A 22,317-nucleotide genomic window follows, 5' to 3' on the forward strand; every position below is an offset into this window, starting at 1 on the left:
ATATATATATATATATATATATATATATATATATATATATATATATATATATATATATATATATATATATATATTTATTTATTTATTTATTTATATGGATGTCTGAACACGCAAAATGTTATCACTTTCAATGGCATATTCAAAAAATCCCCCAAAATAAAGTGAAGTATTAGTAGGCTATTGTCACGTCAAACGTCAAATGCAAATAAAATTTGTTGCTGTCTGTGATTTATCCTAATTTCGCTCGAACGCTTCATTTGGGAATAGAACCAATGGTTCTAGTGATAAAACTAAAATTTTTCACCGGTAATCTGAAGAGGAAAGACACTAAATTACTAAAACTGAATGTTTACATTGTATCAGAAGTGTTCCCTGGATAGCATTTGTCTATAACATGTGTCCACACCAATGAAAGTAAAACAAAAATGGCTGCCGAGCGGAGCAACGAAGCCTGGGTCATAAAGAAAGAAGCGCTTGTCTATGCAATGTCCGCAGCTCATATGTTACTTTGATCTCCAAATCTATTAACAATGGACAAAATTCTTTGCAACGTTGCTGTTTCCTAACGATGTTTATATTGGCCTAATAGATTACACATACTGAGAATTAGATAGTAAATTATGTTTTTCTAATGATAAGTAATTTTTCACCATAACACTACTATATAAAAAAGAAATAAAATAAATTGTCATCCACTTCACGCAGCCGATGTCTTGTATGCGAACATATCTATTACTGCCAATGTCATTGTTATGACTTCTTAAACGATGCAATAAAATGTCACGCTGCAAACTGTTTACGAAACATGTATACTGATAACGATGCCGAAGCCAATAAATAAATTCAGAGTACATCTTAATACAATATATTTCGTTAACAACAATATTCATGGCAGACTCGATTTAACCCTTGACCCTCTCTGCTGCCAAATCTATGGAACAGAAGAGAATACGAACGATTCAGATACAAACTATTGGGAAAAGTAGTTCTTCAATCATTTTCAAAGAAAATATTTCATGGACGTTCATGTGTCGTAGCTTATGAAAATATCTGTTTCCTTGGATATCTAAAAGTTTGATAGCCTGTTCATGTCGAATAGCCAAAGTAAAGATAGTCATTTTTTATAGTATGAAGGCATATCTGTCATTGGCGCTAACATAGAGCAGATAGAGAAAGAGTCTGGACCTATGCAACAGGACACTACATCCATCACTCCTATTATTCTTATAAATAAGCACACCTTGTTTTCTATCTTTTGTCTGGTAAGAGAAACTGGAGCACTATCTTCCCTGATTCATATCTGGTCATTTCTCAGGAGATTTGGGAATGATACAGCAGGAATAGGTCGTCAAAAATAGAAGTTAAGAAAAGGTCTCTTCTGCTAGGAACTTGTGCAAGAGAGATCTTGAAGGCTACCCAAATTCTTTAACAACCACAGACAGCCTAAAGTAGGCCTGGTCAAGGGAATAATAAGGAAATATTGCTTCGAAAGACCGATCTGCATCCAATCTTCGCTAAACCTGTTAAAAAAAAAAAAACATGCTGCAGAAAAGTACATACGACTTCAAATCAAATTAAATAAAACTTGAGAAAGATTTAATGGAAGACCTTTGAAGGGGACCCAGACGAAAACAATGAAAAGGTGAAAGGAAAGGGCAGGTCGCTGAATAACACCACCCTTAATAACATGCCCAATGTATCTCGAACCAGTTATGTAACGGCCAGTGAGTTCACGCAAGCTAAATTATATCAATACGATTTCTCAACGGGAAACCTGTACTAATGAGAAAATAACAAATTGTTTAAGGTTTCACTGGTAGTGAACAGTCTTTGAGTTTGTATAAAACAGAGCTATATTTTCAAACGAAGATAAACTTGAGTGATAGCTGTAATATGTACATATCGTTATGCGGTAAAGATATGAAAAAGACGTCGGAATAACTTACAGATAAAGATCAGAAAATGTGGGTGAATGGATAAATATACTAATTTTCAGTGCAGCAATACATATACAAGTGAGTATGCTATGCAGTCTAATACGAGAAAATATTATCTAGAAGGGGCGAAGAATGTTGGCATATAAATATATTTATATTGTAAGATACAGACCTGCTTAGAAAAAAGACGCTACAGTAGTACAGTGTTACAGTTAATGGGAAAATATAATTAGATATCTTCATAAGAAATGTCCAACACTTTGCTTTATAATAAGTTTCCTTCCTCTTCAAGGTAATGATTTTGGAAATCTTATAACAAAAATTAATGTTACTTTCATGATATTTATTTGGAAAATTGTACGATGTGCCTGAATGACGTGAAATTCTAATCCAGGGATGGATGTGACTGGTATACTAGGAGAGAGAGAGAGAGAGAGAGAGAGAGAGAGAGAGAGAGAGAGAGAGAGAGAGAGAGAGAGAGATTCTTTTTAGATTTTTCGTTCAGCTCCTGACGTTCAAAGGGCCTCCTCTGCAATGTAATAAAGGCAAGCAGTTGAGTTCTTGTGCACAGTCATGTAAGCGACGGTTTTTCTCTTTATACTGGGTTTATGGAATAATTTTGGGGCGTTCATTGCGAACAGGATTGCAAAATTTCAATGCATTGCAATTTGGTTAATTGGACAAGAAATGGTTTTCCGTCCATATCGATCCAATTGGACCTTCGCTCGCGTCGTTCTCAGCGAAGGACCATATTATTTATTGCAGTCACCCCAAAAAGTTTACGCTAGTCTTCTTCCTCGATGTGGCCGAGAACTTTTTAATGACCGTTAGCTCGCATTACTGCCTCTGAAAAGCAGTTTATGGAGTGAGTATATTTTCCAGCTATGTAAGCAGCTTTTTCGAGGCCATACTCTCCCTTCTCAGCTATTTTTCAGCAGACGTCTTTTGAACACAGCGGTTACCATAGGAACTTCATATAGCGCACAACGTAGAAATTCCTTTGCATTAATCCTCTCCCACATGACATAAAAATCGTAAGCAACAACGACACTTCACCAAACTTAAGTTAGCTACAAAAAACTTTATTACAATACGCTAGAAAATTCACAGCTTTCTTCTGCGGGTTCCCCTTTTTCGTTTTTGGTAAAGCTTGATTTTCATATGCATTGCTCCCTGTTTCTAAATCAGTCTTTCATCTCTCATTCTCTTCATTTCCTCTCAATTCATATTTCTTAGCAACAGTCCCCTTCTTTGATTCATATCACATTTACTTTATTTATCTGTTCACTCCTATATTCATCTAGTTACGATGAACAGATTAATTTACACATTCTCAATCTGAATCTACTTTATCAAACTACTTTAACCCTAGTTAGTTCTTCGATTTTCAAGTTACTTCCGAGACGTTGTGAATTTATAACTTATCAAACCATCTTATCGGGTGATCACCCATGTGAAAGCCTCTCTCTTGAAGTTTTAAACACGAACTAAAATCAACTTGAAGACGGAAGACGACGCTTAAAGAAAACTGTTTCTGACTGCAATGAATTGCTCGATGTTATCGATGTTACAAAAATGGAGATTTTCTTATACACGACGAAAGGCTCTTTGGTCGGATGGAACGGAGAAGTAAGCAATTTATTATTTGACGTGTTTTTTTACGTCGTAATGCATGATTTTCATTGCAATTGCTCGATTTCATTTGGCAAAAGAAATGTTCCTTAGCGTTCTAAGGCGTAGTTTTCTTCCTAAATTGGGACAGATTTGAACCATAAGGTAGCAGTAGCAAATAGAATTTTTTAAATCAAGGGGAAAGAATTGTCCTGAAAACAAGAAAAAAAAAACTACTGTAAAATTTAACAACTGAGCGACAATTTCATATATTATTGAGATGATTAAGCGTAGAAAACACAGATAGATAGATCTCATCTTGGTCATTTTTTTCAACAAATCTGATCCAAGTCAGTCACTAACGGCGCCCCCCGGCCCCACCTCACAACTCCCACCTCAATTTTCACACAATTTAATCGCGTGATACCACATGTGAAAATAGTATAAAAATATAGAAAATCCTGTTCCCTGTTGTTAAACTCTAAACTATATAAAAATACACAATCACAACAAAAATATTAAATCAATCTTTGAAGAGTAATTCAGCAGACCCTTTAGAACAAGCAAAGTAACCAAATAAAACAGAATAAATGGCTTACAAAAACTCAGTGGTAGAAAAGATGTATGGAGGGTGTCGAGGGAAGGGGTAGGCGAAACACTTGGAGAACTGTAGGATGCCACAAAAGGGAAATGGAGTGGAATTTAGGTCGAAAAGTTGGTGTTAGGACTATAATGTTGACAAAAAGGACATTAAACAAATCGTTACTTAATTGGTAACAGACTTTGAAGGGCAAAGAGGTGTACAAAGCAAATGGATAAAATTGTGTTTTTTTTTATAAGTTGTTGCATGTGAAAGAAATTCATATGAAAGCTAGATGTACATTACATTTTAGTTTCAATTTACGATGTGAAAAACTCTGATGGTGGCTTAAGTGTAAAATACTCCATACGTATAAGCTACCTTACTGTATCTGCAGTTTCGACATGGTGAGTATTACGAATTAAAAATAATAAGTAATTTGGAGTTCGAAGGATAATGAGTCTGAGTTACTGGTAACAGAAAAACGTTTTACCAGAACGGGGATAGCATTTGTCGAAACCATTTGTCCAAACCAACGAGTAGTAATACAAAAATTGCTGACAAACAATTCAAGGAATGTTGGATAATAAGTAAGGTAGCGTTTGTTTATGAACGGTTTGTAGCCCAAGTGTGGCGCCTATCTTTAAAAATATTGACGATGTAAAAGTCTGAAAATTTTAGTATTCAACTATGACGTTTATATTGGACCAATAGATTACACTTACTGAAAGTTACAATTTAATAATTTTTAGTGTAAATCAGTCATTTTCCCCATGAAACTAAGATATATTGCAAATGTTTATTGTTATTGCTTCTTAAACGATGCCACACAATATTACATTGCAAACTGTTTACGAAATATGTATACTGATAACGATATCGATGCCGCTAAATACATTGGTAGTGGATCTTAACATTTGGTAAATATGTTCCAATAATGACAATATTCATGGCAGATTTGGCTTGAATCTTTACCCGCTCTGCTGCCCAATCTGTGGGATCAAATGAGAAAAAGAACGATCCAGATACGAAAGTATGCTTGGAAAAATAGTTGTTCAACTCCTTCCTAAAGGAAATATGATTTGGTAAATCATGATTTTTCATATCAGATGAAGGAATGAGGGTTATCGTATGAGAAACGAGGCACTGATGTAAGGTTATTTTATGAGCAACGAGGCGTTGCTCGATATATATAAATATTGTTGTCACTTTAAATGGCATGTTCAATGATCCTCAAAATAAGACAAGACATGGGATTACATAAAAACAGCTTTTTTTGGCTATCATCACATCAAATTCAAAGAAAACTGGTTGCCGTCGATTACATAAAAATAGCTTTTGTTGGCTATCGTCACGTTATAGCACCTCTCTCTCTCTCTCTCTCTCTCTCTCTCTCTCTCTCTCTCTCTCTCTATCAGTCTAAATAAGGTTGGTATTTTCATTCCCTGTAAATCAGGGGTTGATTAATGCCGCCATTCACTTGTAATATGCAAATGCGTTTATAGAGCTTTTAATTGGGTAAACACTATAAACAGTACAGTGGCATGTTGGTTTCTCTGGCTGTTAATGGACAAGTTACAGATTAGTTTATTAAAAATTATAATGAAAAATTAGAACTTTGAATCGCATTTTTTGATAATGAAGCTGATCAAAAAATAAAGTATAAAACTAAAAATAAATAAATAAATAAATAAAAAAAATGGGAGATGTGCTGGTGATCATCAGGAGAAAATGTGTCAATACAAACATCAAAAATACACCTGAGATTTGATTGAAAGCGAAAATGTTACTGACCGGTATTCTTGCGTAGGATGTGAGCTGAAGCCAAGATTGGTCGACTTCGCTCCTGTTTTCGGTGTCTTCTTTGTGCAAATGGACGCTGAGTTCATCCTGCCCGTTCACTCCACCACCATTGACTCCGTAGGACGTCTCTGAAGCCTGTCGCTTCATTCGCCCGTGAGCCCTGCGACTCTCTAGGGGCTTCTCGCCTGTTCTGGCAGACGTGGCGGACGATTTCGAGGGAAGGGCCACGTGGGGATTCGTCAGTGGTGGTGGGTACGGAGGAGAATGAGGGAGAGGCTTTTGACTGCGCAGGGCGTTGCCCTCGTTCAAAGCCAGCAGCTGTCCTTTGAGGAGTTCTACTTCCCGAATGATGAAGTCTTCCCTCTTGCCCGTTTCCATGGCCTCTCTGTCAAGCCTTACTCTGACGGTTTCGAGGCGTTCGTAGAGGAAAAAGAAGGATAGGGCCTGCAGGAGGACCAGAGCACCGAGAAGGAAGGAAAGAAGAGGCAGCAGAAACGGTCTCATTCGGGAGCCAAGGTAGGAAGTAGGGGAGGAAGAAGAAGAAGAGGGGGAGGAGGAGGATACTCTAGTGTAAGGGGCCGGGGTGATTATTAACGCTTCTTTCATCTTGGTAAGGCCTGAGTATTCTGTAAACGGTAGCACACTGTAAGATGTAATTTGATAGATTCCCTCTCCTTCCTTTACTGTTGTGTATCACTTCTTCTTCGTCTTTTTTGAGTCATTCCTTTTTCGAAATCATTTAGTTCTTCTATGAAATCTCTCACTTCACCATTCCGTGTCTTCTCATATGTTGAAGGTTGCTGGAAAGATAAAAGAAAATTACATTTTTAAACAGTCAAAAAACTTTATAACAACTAGTGCCAGTATTACTATTTTTATTACTTTTTTGCTAACTCATATTATCTTACAATAATCATTCTACAATATCATGATTATCATATATCAACAATATCCATTTCTGATAACTCATACCGATGATTTATCCTATTTACCAGTGAGCCAACTAAATTCCGAAGAGATAAGGAGTTTCAAGCAGAATGTATTGGTACTTATCCAAAGACTAATTTATCTAGACAGCCAAAACCATCACGCTAATATAGTAGCTTTGGAAATTTCGTCCAGTGTATTGTTATAGTTTGCGCAGCCCTAACATCCTGCAGTGGAAGCTGCACTAATTTATCCTTCAAATAGATAAACAAAACTGTCCTTACCCCAATTTCTGTTCCTCTTGAATGGGGGCGAAAAATAGCGTAGATAAAACCATCATGTGGATATACAGTGAAAAATTTTTTTAAAATGATATTACCAGAAAATAAGAAAGCAGTAAAAAGGATATTGTAAGAGTATATGCAAAGTGAATTTACAGCCTGAGAGGTCACACGGGGAAGGGGCTAATAGTATTTGCATGAAGAAATCCAGAGCTTGTTTATAAAGCGCATTATTTTCGAGTGTCGAATTGCACTATTTTGCAGTCAGTTACTTCAACTTCTACAGCGAAAAACAAACAACGACAGGTACCTAAATCCACCCTGCCAGGACGTTTGTCGTCAAAGGTAATCGTAAAGGCGCTTGAACATAAAAATGTTTATCGACTTTGACCATACATGAAAAAGGACTTTATAAAGAAAAGGACCGAGTTTGGGAGAGGACTTCATTAAGAAGAGTACTAACTTTGTGTGGTAGTAGCTCCGAAACATTTTTGGAAATCTGGAAAAGATCTCAAATTGGGTTCTACCCTGCTCCAACATTTTTTGGTTATGATAACTTTAGAAGTCCAAAGAGCAATACAGCCAGTTTAGTGAAAGGTGCCTCAGAAAGGGTGTTTAACTTAAAAAATTTCGAAGAAATATACATTTGCTTTTGGTGCTGGCAAAAGGGTCCCATCAGCATCTGGTAAGGGAGTGCCAGCACAAGGTGAAGCTCTAAAGGTGGATTGTTTTAATGTGGCCCACTGAAGGTGGGGCTTAGTTTTTTTTTTTTTTTTTTTTTTTTTTTGATCCAAATTATCATGTCTCTTGGTGATTCTGTCAACTATATATTTCATTGAGATTTTTAACACTTTTAGTTGTTTACCCGTGACTAATATTAACGCGGAGTTTTATCTTGTCATGGGCTTTTACACTAAATTAATCATCAAACCACAATCCTGAAGATCTGAAATCTGATAGTTCTCTCTCTCAGATACTGTGAGGTAAATTTGTGATTATGTTTTATTCAGCCTCTCTACACGATGAATTTCAGAGATTTGTTTGGAATTTCAAGAATTATAATCCTAATCATCATCATTACTGGTAAATCTCTACTGTAACAAATGACTGGTATAAATGAGATGGCCATGACAATAAGTCTCGAATTTGGGAACGTTACTTACCGTCCAGAAGTTAGTACTAAGGTACCTTAATTCTGCATACTTACATGGAGACCATTCTCCGTCTACCAACGTCAAACGCAGCAAAAATGTACATAGAGATAAACGCTCCATTCTATGACATATAGATTAATGTTACTGATATTATTATTAAAGTGCAGTTACTGTCGTTGTAGACATTTTCATTATTAAGTTTACTTTTTTGCTATCTTTAAACAGCATTTTCAACTTGTTTCCCGCTATAATGTGGTTTGGATTCCACAATAAGCTGTGAGCGCGTTGCTAAGTAACCAATTGGTTCTTAGCCACGTAAAATAAGTGTAATCCTTCGGGCCAAAGAGCTGTTAATCAGCTCAGTGGTTGTAAAACTAAGCTATACTTACTTTTTCAGCTTGTTTTCGATAATTCTTTATGCAACGAAGGCTCCTGTTAGTTTGATTATTAATTTCTGTTATTTTCCATATAAATTCAATGTAGCTATTTTTGTAATAAATCATTATTTATAGCTGCACCACTATATTCTTTCTATTCTTGTGGGGTAAGGTACCTCAAATGCTTCGATTCAAGTTTTTCAAATCTCTTCAAGTGAAGCAGATTTTCATAAAATCGAATATTACAGAAATATGCTAAATGTAATGTTAGGAGTCTTTACACTGGAATCGAAATTAGCCTTATGATTCATTACATGTCCGATCATATTACAATGAACCTATTTAAATAATCATTGTAAACAGATATATTGTAGATTCCCTTGATAAAAGTACATTTGATTTTTCACATTTTTCTTACACGTAACTTCTAACTAGTTTTTCAGTGTTACGAATTTAGGACTGAATGGGGCTTGGGGGCTATAAATTCTCGTGAGTGAAAGGGGTAGGGTTGGGGGGGTGAGGGTTCTTCTCTGGGAAAGAGGGTAAGTTGAAGAAAAACGTGTTTTTTGTTAGAAGGGAAGTATTTTTGTTTTTGCGCTCGCTTAAAGACTTTTCTTTTTAGCATATTTCTCGAGGAGGGTTCCACGCTTTTATGCTGTTTTGCCTCTGGAAAATAAAGCGGTGTGTTCTCTTCAGATGCTAAACGGAGGAACTGCTGGCCTTCATGGAGACATGAATCAGATCAGTATACAGTGTAGTCAGAAGGGGGGGGATGTTTCTGATTAGCCAATCTTGCACCGGGCTCCCATTCCATGAGTCACTGTATATAAAATAACAGAGACCTTGATGACTCTGAAAATTTGACATTACTTCGACCCACCCCAAGGTTCTTCCACACCATACATAAAGCATCATCTCATGATGCAAAATAATTTTTTGACCTTTCCATTTGCCATTACGGCAATATTGTTTTCCTGTTTAAATGTCAAAAACATTTTGCAATCTTTGTCATCTAGATGTATTTGCTTGTGGCTTTCATTTTCTAACAATGTCTGATCACTCCTGTTCAGTGAGCTTCTTTTATATTGAGCGAAAGAAAGGGAAAACAAAGGAAAAACTACTTTTAATAATGACACTGCGCCTGAAAGCATTTTTCAATAGAGGGTCAACTACTTTTCACTGAGGATTTTTTTTTTTGCGTATATTTTCATTCCATTGCAATCCTCAGAGTTCAGCCTTACTTATGACCGATCAACCTCACCTTAGCAAATTTCCCAACTAATTTCTTTCCAGTAATGTTTGCAGGGAAGGGAATACGAGCACTTTCATTGACTCGTCTTGTGGACACAACCTTTTATTACATTTGGCTGTGCTTTAAGAAACTGCATTCTTCTAGAAATTGCGTCGGCGGCAAGTTTTTAGTTTTCTGTAAAAGAAAACTATTGAGATGGTTATGTTTGTCCGTCCGCACTTTTTCTGTCCACCCTCACATCTTGAAAACTACTGAGGCTAGAGAGCTGCAAATTGGTATGTTGATCATCCACACTCCAATCATCAAACATATCAAATTGCAGCCCTCTAGCCTCGGTAGTTTTTATTTTATTTAAGGTTAAAGTTAGCCATGATCGTGCGTCTGGTACCGCTATAGGTGGCAACAACACAGGCCACCACCGGGCCGTGGCTGAAAGTCTCATGGGCCATGGCTGAGAGTTTCATACAGCATTATACGCTGTACAGAAAACTCGACTGCGCCGAAGAAATTTCGGCGCAGTTTTTACTTATTTTATCTTGGGGCGGTATTAATTTTGAGAACATCGCTTACAAAATGTAAACACAATAGCAGTGCGCATGTAGAAGAAAGAACACCTCGTTTCAGGTGGTAACTGGGAAAAACCAGGAAATCCGAGTTCGTTAAACACTCGTCACGACTACTATGGAATTGGCCTTCCATTCTGTGTCAGACTCTGTCTTCCCCTGGTTGATTAGCTGAGATTAAACCGGTCATATTCCAGCTCTGGTCCTTAAGCAAGAGCGTTAGGAGTATCTAGATGCCTGGAGTGTACCCCTGAACTCGGTACAACCAAACGAAATGGTTCCTCAGATGACGGAATGGAATGGAATGGAATATAGAGTGAAGGCCAGAGGAGCAAACACTGGGACCTATGAGGTCATTCAGCGCTGGAAAGGAAATTGAGAGTAGGTAGGTTTGAAAGGTAACAGGAGGAAAACCTAGCAGTTGCACTATGAAATAATTGTTAGAAGAGGATGGATAGCAAGATGGAAGAAAGATAACATGAATGGAGGTACAGTAAAACGAATGAAAGGAGTTGCAGCTAGGGGTCGAAGGGACGTTGCAAATAACCTTTAGTAATGCCTACAGTGCACCCCGTCCGGTGCACTGACGACTCCTCAGATGATGAATGTCTTTGAGGCAAGCCTGAAATAGAATTTGTAGGGTGACTTTCTCAGCAGAACCCTCAGCCAGTCCGTCATTTTTCAGGCAAAAGCAAATGAGCGGTTGCACTTGTGGGGTGTCCGTGTGAGATAAAGCGCATTAACTTGGGGGTTCTAAGACCTTTCTCAGATGAAAGACTTGTGTTATTATTTCCCTTTCCGCTCACGTTCCTCGTGAAACCAATACTAAATGAGTTAAGACTTTCAACCGTGAACGACGATTAAGTGGTTTGGTTGGTTGTTTGTTGGTAGAGAACAAGAATTATTATTAAAAACGTTATTATTATTATTATTATTTATTATTATTATTATTATTATTATTATTATTATTATTATTATTATTAGTAGTAGTAGTAGTAGTAGTAGTAGCGAGAACAGAAAATGGATAAAATGTAAACTTTAAAACTGAACAAATAACGTACTGGAATTACCATCGTCATTTTCCTTATAATCATTATTGGTTATAGTAGGGGTAGTATAAATAGTAGTCACTCTATTTGAAAAGCAGAAAATTATTATCATTATTATTATTATTAGTATTATTTTTAGTAGTAGTAGTAGTAGCAGCAGCGGTGGCGGCAACAGCAACAGCGTTATGAAAAGGGGAAAAAGACAAAATTTGAACCTTTTATAACTCACAAAAAAAAAAAAAAAAGAACTAAAGAAAGGATGAAATTGACTTCCCATCCCATCGCCATTTCCCCTGCAGTGATGGCACAGAATAATAATGAAAAAGGAAAGAATGTCGGGAAGCATTTTGTGTGACTCTCCCTCCTGAAGTATCTTAACATTCTTTACCTATAGCCTCTAGTCGCCTGCCTTTATATTACTCTTCTACTTCTTTTTTCGAGGGGGACTGTCTCCAGGGCAAATAGGGACTGCTCTTACGTACAAGGCACCCTCTCTTCTTATAGACGCCTCCTCACTTTGGAATATCTTGCGAGCTTTTTGGATCAAATGCGTTTTTTTGTTTCATTACAAAGCCGTCAGTCATCTTCGGGCCAGACTGCGAGGATGGGTTTCATATGACTGATGGGTTCGTGTGAAAATCTGGTTTTATGTTATGCAAACTTAGCTGGTTCATTACAAATCCTTCAATCACATTATGCCCATCACTGCGTATCACGATGATAGGCGTTTCTTTAATCACACTTCCATCATACTAAGCCTATCGTTACATACTGCGACGATGGACTTAATATAACTGATATGTTTCCTTGAAAATCTAGTTTTATGTTATAAATAACATAATATTAACTTCTTTAGTAATTAACTTCGCCAAGAAAGTTACGTCTGTGGTTCGTTTCTTTGTTAGTTAGCAGGATCATCCAAAAGGTTATCGGTGGGTTTTAGCGAGAATCTGACCGCCGACGAGTGATTCCATTTTTAAAGGATAGAAATGTAACTGTTGGGGAAAAGGGACCATCTTGGGAATATATTGCTCAGTGCTGGAGATGAAGGCGAGGACTCCAAACGTACAATTTGAAAAATGATTCTCGGCAACACCCGTCTCACAATAAAATATTTTATCCCGTGAACATTACACAAATCCGTGTGATGAATAGTTCCGGGGAAAGATAACACAAGATATGACATATTAAGAACGAAACATTTCTGAAACCGGATAAACAAAACCGTTGAGATATTTGGACTCCCGGATTTAGAACTGGAATGATGTTATTTTCAGGTGAAGACGCTACGAGACAATGAAGCATTCAGAGAGAAACGCTTTTGAAGTCGGATTTAATTGCTTAATGGGAGCGCAGACTGGTGAAATCATAACGAGTAGATGGATATTGAAGGTTTATTGCTACTTGTGCGCTGGAAAAAATCGAGGAAATGAACGGGAATGGATTAGTGACCAATTAAGATGACAAGTCTGCTACAAGATGAAAGCTGTGTGGTGGTGTTGCTCAGCTAACGACGTGAATAGCTATTTGTTAAAGACTATTTTTTGACAAATTCGTACAAGATGGAAATATATGACAATTCACTGTTATGATGAGATCCATTAGATCCAGCGTTTTACGTATTAATTTGTTTATCATAATTGAAGAAAATATAAAAAATTATGTCTAACCTCATCACAGCAAATGAATTCAGTCACCTAATTAATTACTTGAGGAAGTCTTTCATATATATTACGAAAATGGATATTGCTAAAAATATTTTAAAACTCAGAATTACTTTTATATTTTGGGGTAAAATATGGAAATAATTCAACCAAAAAAAATCCATGTAGGATTACTATGACTGCCTTTTGTAAAGCAAAATACAAATAGCAATTTTTTCCTGGATTGCATTGAGGGTGAATAATCACATTCAGAGACGCAAGTAAGAAAATTTACATATGTTCACACACACACACACACACACACATATATATATATATATGTGTGTGTGTATGTGTGTGTTTGCTCATAAATATATCAAACACACACACACACATATATATATATGTGTGTGTGTGTGTGTATGATATATACATGAGCAAGAACCGTTACATATAAATAACGTTATATACACCAGGACAGCTGATTTGAGTCCTTTTATTCACACTTCCAAATTTCATCAACGTTCGTTTTACAGGAATATGCATCAGTTAATATTTAATTATAAGGTTGTTTGTTCTGGATGGCTATATTTATTTGTAAATAGAATTTTTATTAGCGACAGAATGCATTCCGGAGTTTCACAGATTCGATGGTTTCAAAATTGTATACACAATCAAACATACTGTGCCATTCATTTTTCGACTGCACAGGGGGAAATATCGTGGAATGTATTATTATTCTATTATTCAGTAGATGAAACCTATTCATATGGAACAAGCCCACATGGGCCATTGACTTGAAATTCAAGCTTCCAAAGAATGTGGTGTTCATTAGGAAGAAGTAAGAGGAGGTAAAGAGAAATACAGAAAGAAGAGATACCACTTATAACAAAAAATAAATTAATAAATAGATAAATAGATGTATCAAAATGCAAGAAGAATAGTATTAAGGTAGTAATGCATTGCATCTTCGCTTGAACTTCTCAAGTTCCAATTGCGAGACATCCTCAGGGAGGCTGTTCCACAGTCTACCGGTGTGAGGAATAAAGGACCTCTGGAACTGAGAAATTCAACAGCGAGGCACATTTACTGCATATTAGTGCTGCTGTTCCGCGAACCTGGTTCCTCTCGGCAGATAAAGGGGATCTACTTATTTCGTAGGATTAAGGGTGAATGATGCTACTGAATACGGTTTATTCTTAAAGCATATCCATGAACGATTTCCAAATCTTACCGTCAACGGAAAGAAAAAATCCTTTGTTGCAAGCTAATGCAACCATTTTCATTATTCAGATGAAAATATCAGGTAATTACAACTCTTTTACCTTCATGACTAGAGTATGTTGTTGTACAAGTTTTTTAACAATTCCTTTTTATTAAATTTATAACTGAAAGCTCCTATTCTTCATTACCGAACGTTAATCATCGATTCACCTATTTGCAATATACTCCATGGTAATACTTGTTAAAGACTAAAGATTCTCTTCTATAACAAAAACATCGAACGTTTAACTATAACAAATATTGCAAAACCTTTTCGGCGTTCGTTTTCAGTGAAAGCTTCTGCTGCAACATCATCATATTTTACAATGACGATCGCTCTTTCGGTCGCTGCTGTTAGTTACTATAAAAACTCACCGAGCCTAAAACGAGTTAAAATATCCATTTCAATGGCTATTTCATTTAAACACAATGTTGGATGGAGAAATAGTTTAACAATCTATTATTATTTTGACAGCGGTCGAATTCAGGGAAACCATATTCAGGCCATGACTTTGAAGGCGTTTTTGTGAAAGTGTAAACTTAGGTCACATTTTAATGCTTGGTTTGGATTCCACAATAAGCTGTAGGTCCCGTTGCTAGGTAACCAGTTGGTTCTTAGCCACGTAAAATAAGTCTAATCCTTTGGGCCAGCCCTAGCAGAGCTATTAATCAGCTTAGTGGTCTGGTTAAATTAAGATATGCTTAACTTTGGAATATCAAAAAGTACTGTTTGTTGTTAGCCTACTGCATAATACATTAAAAATAAATAAATAAACACATAAATAAACAAAAAGATAAATGAATAACCAATGGACAAACATCTATCCATTTAAGACTGATTATCCTGGGGAGAAAGTCAATTAAACCTAAATGAATAACAATCAGATGAATGAAACTGGACAGTACCTTCTATCAAAAGCGTTTATCGATTCCTCTCGTTCTTTTCTTATCAAACACAAAACCCTTAATCGAGTCCTCCTTTGACACCGCAACAGAAGTTTAGTTCTCATTCGGTGTTTCCTTTCTTTCCCTCCTCCAAAGCGATCCGGGCGATAAGTTCCCTTGAGGCTATTTTTCTCTTTTAAGTCTGTAATCGCCAGCCACAGATGGCCCTTTTCCACAAAGGGTCTTTGGAGACGCTGACAAATATTGTATCTTTTTTTGTCAGATAAAATTAATTTTTCGCAGATGTTTCTCTGAAGTCTTTATCGAGATAAAATTATGTCTTGTACTGCTTGTCGCTTAGTATGACTGTCGTAATGAAAGGTATGAAAAAAGAAGGAAGCAAAAATCATGTTGCAGTAAAAGGAAGTAACACAGATTTAAGCCATCCGGTTTTTGAGGAGAGGAAACAAGTTTCTTACTAAAATGCTAGCTCTTTTTTTAAGTAAATATACTTGTCATTATCCAGGAAAATTCTCGAAAGCCTAAATAAATAATGGAGAGAAAGTCGAAGGCAAAATGAAAAAAATAAATTGAACTGATTATCAAATTTGAATGTCATGTTGGATCGTTTACATGACGTCGGCTCTACGATACCATGAGCGAGGCAAGATGGTAAAAGGAGTAAGTGGCCTAGTGCGGCCCTCTGGGCTCGGCCTAACCAACGAAAATGACAGATTGGTCTTCAAAGCTTTATACCATCAACGGGAAACAGCCTCGACTGATCATCTTTTGTAAAATGTTACAACAGGGACTTATGCTATCGCCTCTTTAGTGACAGCACTGTGCTATCTAGCACTGCCCCTAGTAACAGTAGTGCTACCTAGTGCGAGTCACACTATCTAGTGACATTTGCACTACCTAGTGGTAGTTAGACTACCTAGCATCGGTGGCACTATTTATTGCCAGTCAAACTACCTAGCTACCTAGTATCAGTTGCTCTACTTGTTTTTAGTTTTACTACCTTAGTGCCAGTCTATGTGCTATATCAGCCGCGCTACCTAGTGCCAGTCAAACGATCTATTTTCAGTGCCACTACCCATTCCGCGTGGTGTTCCTTCCCTTTTCATAGAAAACAGTGGGAGAGCCTTCCTAGAAGTACGCCACTGTTGATATCAATTCTCGCAAGTTTATGAGAGAATGAACGAGTAATACTGCTTTAAAGCACCGGGCTCCATTACCATAGTTTTTTCTCCTTTTATTTTGCAGATTATTATTCTTACCTCGTTTTCCGTTGGCCGATTTGTCTTCATTTATTTTGCTGTCCAATTTTCATTCTCTTTCTGTTTTCTTCTTCTTTTATCTGCGTTTGTTATTCTACTCTGCGTAAACTTGATGAGGATTTCATTGGCTTTTTAGGTTTGTTTCATATGAATGTTTGCAGTCTGAGTCATATTCCTACTATTACAATTACGACTATTAATAATAATAATCATTATTATTATAGTAATAATAAATACTAATACTCGGTAATAAAGACCCCACAGTATTTGCGGGGCATGTGATTTGGTTTGTGGAAGGTTTAATTTGGCTGAAAGCAATGATAATTTTCTGTAACAGTTGGTTTATGTTATAATTCACTTAGTTGAAACTTGTGACAATCTACGGGAACACTGTTACGCTTTTCACCAAGTGCCACTGCTGTGCATGCAACCAGGGGGGGAATGATATAGAAAGTCGTCTTTTGTTACAGCGTGAAAATTAAATATTGAGAATAAATATTTGAAATTTTTAAGAATGAAAATCGAGAGAAAAATACTTAGTACTTTATTTTCTAAATACTTTACCAAATACTTTAAGCTCTCAATCCTTATTCTCTCCAGTTTCTTCCATCCACTACCTGTCTTATACTAAAAAAAAAAAACTTAAACGCTATAAAATATTCTCTCTCTCTCTTCTTCTTCTGAAAGTGCGACAACTCCTGTCAAGGAACAATGACTGACTGGATAGGACATAACGAGCTACATGAATACAACTAGAAGCTTATATCTAAACTATCGAAAGATTTACCTCTGCGAGTTATACATGGATGTTAATACAATTTGCAACGGACATTCTTGATATACTGGAAAACTTTCGTAACTCATTAGCATTGGTGAAATTCTTCATCCTAGTCAGGAATTATGAAATCCCTGTAATTAAGTAAAAAATTCATCACTGTCGGAACTTTGGTTGTGATTTTGAATGTGATACATACGTGGTGAGATCGGCCCTAATCACCTGGTATATCTGGGAGAAAGGATTACTACTATGTTCATAAATTTCTTATATCCCAGCAATGAAAGAATTACTGCTGTTGTAATTCTTATGAGGTAGAAGGATAACCATATATTCAGGAAATAACGTTAATTGTGACTCTTGTATATATTTTTTAACGTAGTCTTTGCCTGTTTGCAAAGTTTTTCTAAAGGTAAGATTTGCTTGGAATAAAAAAAGAAGCTATATTTTTCGTTTGGTACTGGTAGTAAGAGATACCTCTCTGACATATTATTAATAATGGTATATCATGTGAATTTATTTTCATACTTCGGGTTCAGCCATTTGCATGTGCTGATGTTCAACATGGAACAAAGATCAACGTGTATCAGATTACTCTACTAGCCATCCTTCAAATTCTTGATAGACTGAGTCAAAAAGAAGACAAAGCCAGGCAATTGCAAAATACATTAATTCAACATGGTACGGCGACTGCTGTCTAAGACGTTTTCAAAGCAGTGTCTATGAAAGTTGAGAGAACTAATACTTAGTTGTTGTTGTTTTGTTTGTTGTTGGAATTACTTTTGGAAAAGACAACGAGCAATTACCTGCAAGAAGGAAAACTATCCGAGAAAATTAATTACTGCTTTATCAGTTCTGTCATTGCAAGAAAGCTTTTATGCATGAAAGGCGATCATCTACTGTCTTATACGATAAAAGAAAGTCCCAGCCTCCCTCCAAAAATAACAAAATGCAACAAAACAAGATGGAAAAGATTCTGTAATACAGCGAGTTAATAGCTGGATATTATTGCATAATCTTCCCTTTGTTTCGGTAATTCCAGAATTAATGCTCTATTCCGAGTACTAGGTTTAGGTGACGTCATTTAAACTGAGTCATCTCATGACATAAGAAGCTTGAACAGTTTACATTTTGACCTGGAACACCGGGCTGCCATAGATGTGGGTACTGTTTTGGATAACATTATCGTTATTAGTAAGTAGCTTAACCAAACCGCTGAGTTAATGTACTTAATTCTCACTGGACTGGCCCGAGGAGTGTGTCCATAACAGTAAAATTTACATATTATCTAACAGGTTCAGTTTTTCGAGAATTTAAATGGAAAAACATAAAAAGAAAATGGTACTGAAAAATTTCCTCAACCCGTTTCTTTTTTTCAAAATTAAACATTCGCCATTGGCTGAATTTTGTATATTCACATAAAATATGTTTAACCGTTGGTGTTGACCTTTATTGACCTTTATTCGCAGCATACAGGGACTGGTCCATGTGGGACTGTTCATCAAATATTCGTGGGTCAGGCGGGTGTGATCATTTCAAAACCGAGATAAAGTTCATTCACCATGGCGTTCTTTACGGCTGGAAGGATGTCAGGAACCAACGATGGGTTTAATCTGTTTTAAATAGTTATCAAATTCGTTACTCGACAAGACTAGGAATTTTAGAGAAGTTGGACAGTCACTGACAAGAATGACTGTTTTCTCCTGGCCACATTAGCTGTACCTTTACTTGCTTTATCGGCATCTTCATTTACCTTCAAGTCCACAATAGCAAGGATCCAACATAATTCAGAATGTACGCAAACTTCGTATAATAACAAGTGGAATGAAAACTTCATTTGTAGTTAACGAGGAATTTTAGGACAATAGTTTTCAAAGGCTTATATAAAACCTCCAATCGCTCAAAATTACAAATTCATGTAGTAGCATATTTTCAATCGTTTTAACCGCAGAATTTATCGCAAATAGCTCTGGCGTGGAAACAAGAGCATTGTTTCGCAAAGAGAATTAATTTTTTTTTATTAGGTGACATGACAGCAAATCCTATTCTGGATGAAGATTTGCAAGTATCAGTATATATTTTACCACATTGATTTTTATATTTTGCATGTTTTATTGTGTGTTTCTTTACAGTGTTTGAATATACTGTATATATTATACATAACACACACACACATATATATATACATATACATATATATGAATATGTACATATACATACATACAAACATACATATATACTCGTACTATATATATAACTTTTTGGTATGTAGTATAAATGTATGTGTAGTGTTACTTCATCATCATCTATGAAAGCGGTAGCTTCTGCGGTTGTCGGATATCTATAGTTAAATGAGAAGGCCCAATGAGTCGATTACTTCTGGACAAGGTAATGTTACTGCATCTTAACAGACTTTCAGATATGAGGTTATTGTTCTGGGTTCAATATTTTTTTCATTTCATATCCGTAAGAAATGGTGTCTGGCCTTGAAAACAGGTTTATTGCTCATGCAGATGATGCTGCTATTTTAGCACTGATTCCATTTCCTGAGTGTACAGACATGTGGTTGCTGGATGTTTTAACGGAGATTTAGGTTTAATGATTGCATTGTGCATTTTATGCATGATGTATTTAAATCTTAATAAGACCCAAAGAATACCTGTATCTCCCTCCGCACAGGACTTTCCATTGACAGTGTTTGTTTAATGCCATGTCACTCACTTCAGTTTATTTCTGGGTCTCATTTCCCACTGCAAATTCCCTTTTTCGAAACGTATATCTTCTTCAATTGCACGAAAAATCGGCATACTGAGAGTCTTACAGGGTTTTTGGTATCTTGAAGTTGTGTCTATCCTCCCAGAGCTTCAGTAATGGTCTACTTTTTCAAAACAATGGCAATTCTGATTGAGGTCATCACCAGAAAAGGTCTTGCGTAGCCATCTCCTACAAGCTTCAACATAGGATTTCCATTAGTTCCCTCGGTGACAGCGCAGAGCTTGCCTTGTTGGGCGCCAACATCCGCAGTCTGTTCGGGTGAAACATTGCCACACTACCCAGTACTTGATGTGTTCCTTTCCTTTTTTATCGCCCAACTGCCGAGCAATCTTGCTGACACCAACATATATGTCAAAGCTCGTGAGTTTAAAGGAGGAAGTAATGTTATTTCAAGGGTCATTCGTCAGTGCCTTCGTTTTCTAACTTTTTTGTATGTTTACTCAGCTAGGTCTATTGTCGCTAATTCATTCATCTTCCTATCATGTTTTCTTCTTTCAATGTGCTGGGTTTTTGTTTTATAATAGCTTTTCAAATTTATGTCTACTTACTGTCCTTCCACACGCATATTTCTTAGTTTGATTAAGAATAACAATAGTTCTTTTTGACAATAAAAAACATGCAGATAAAAATTCTTTGTCCCTGCTTCAGTAAAACATCATTCACAGACGTCTCATCAATACAGACACGAGAGTCATTTGCAACTGAACTGTTAGATGCACAATAATAATACCTGGTTGTCCCTCGATTCACTTTTTATTTAGACTTTTCATTTAGAGTAAACAGCGGAAAGTTTTTTTCATGTATCTATTTTAAAAATCCTTCCAAGGTTATGGAAAAATAAATGTGAAGGAAATCATTTTCTAAACAATGAAACATTATTTATGCACTGGAAAAAAATATGCATAAATCAAGCACTTTCCAAGTTTAGGAAAAAATATCTGTGGAAAACATTCATCATCTAAGCATGAATATGTTATCATACATTGAGCGACGGGAGCAAAAAAATAAAATAAATGATGCAAGTCTGAAGTGCTTAACAAAAAGTTATTTGTTGTTTATGTTCCTTTACAAGTTCTCTCGACAAACAGCTCAGAGACTTTTATCGATAAACTAAGACCGAGATAAAAGTATTTCTCTTGGAATATTTGCTGAAAAATGTTTTCTCTGTAACTGTTTACGAAGAAAATGTATTACACACACATTCTCTTTCTAGGCATCTAACTCTCTATGTATCGTTCAGAAAATATATTTCTCTTCAAATGCTATTTCCACATTTTAAACGTTGTAATTGCAATTATTACCTTGTGTAGTGACGGCATTAACGGTTATTATTCATTTTAAAACAAAAGTGACATAATTATCATTACGCTCATTTGGAATAACTAATTTTCAGACAATAACGACTATGTAATTTGCTTATCTAATTTGCTACGACAAAAATTCCGACCGCCGTTTTGTACCACGTAAATGGATTGGATACATGTCCTCCGAGAATCCATTTTGCAAATACGATATAAAATTCCAGTAGAAGAGTTGTTATGACAAAAGGTGAAGATCCCGTGGGCTTGAATTTAGTTCAGAAAACAAACAATTTCGTAAACAGTTTTTAAATCCTTTCGGCTCCAAAGCTTAGGATCAAATTCGACCAATCCTCTTAAGAATGGAACTCAAGGCCGTGAATACGGATTGGGTCTTGGGGGTTCGACAGCCCCCCTTCCCCCACCCCTCACCCACTTGAGAATTGAAAATTGAAAGAGAAAGAAGCATTTATAAAACGACACTCATTATAACAATTAAAACTTATTAGCAATGTAAAGATGTTGTAAAATTCCAGGAAAAGCGTTAGCGAGTTGTAGAAACTGTATATTATAAAAACTATGAATTTGCGCGATGGCGCTTGAATATTTTGCTACTGAGCAGGATAAAAGGAAAGTCATGGAAGGTTTTTTGAAAAAACAGTTTATAAAACGCAATGGAGAGTATGTTGTCACTCACTCTCTTTTCAGTCTGCTGTATTGTATTTCTCTATATATACCCAGATAAAAACGAACAAATTATGTAATGGAAAAAGTTTTTTCCTAAGCCATCACTTTTAAAAATCCCGTGGGCAGGGTTGCAATTTACGTTTCAATCAGAAGATAATTGATATGTCCGAATATATA

At 36.2% G+C, this 22,317-nt stretch overlaps 1 protein-coding gene across 1 annotated transcript in view; it reads right to left on the bottom strand.

Moving 5' to 3' along the window:
- LOC136846493 (uncharacterized) overlaps positions 1 to 22,317 on the bottom strand; it is a 169,225-nt gene that overhangs the window by 119,610 nt on the left and 27,298 nt on the right. Inside the window, 1 exon segment of the mRNA XM_067117338.1 lies at positions 5,923 to 6,731. Within this exon segment, the coding sequence (XP_066973439.1) occupies positions 5,923 to 6,537 (615 nt within the window). The 5' untranslated portion in view covers positions 6,538 to 6,731.

This window comes from Macrobrachium rosenbergii, chromosome 15 (assembly GCF_040412425.1).
Source record: "Macrobrachium rosenbergii isolate ZJJX-2024 chromosome 15, ASM4041242v1, whole genome shotgun sequence".
NCBI lineage: Eukaryota > Metazoa > Arthropoda > Malacostraca > Decapoda > Palaemonidae > Macrobrachium > Macrobrachium rosenbergii.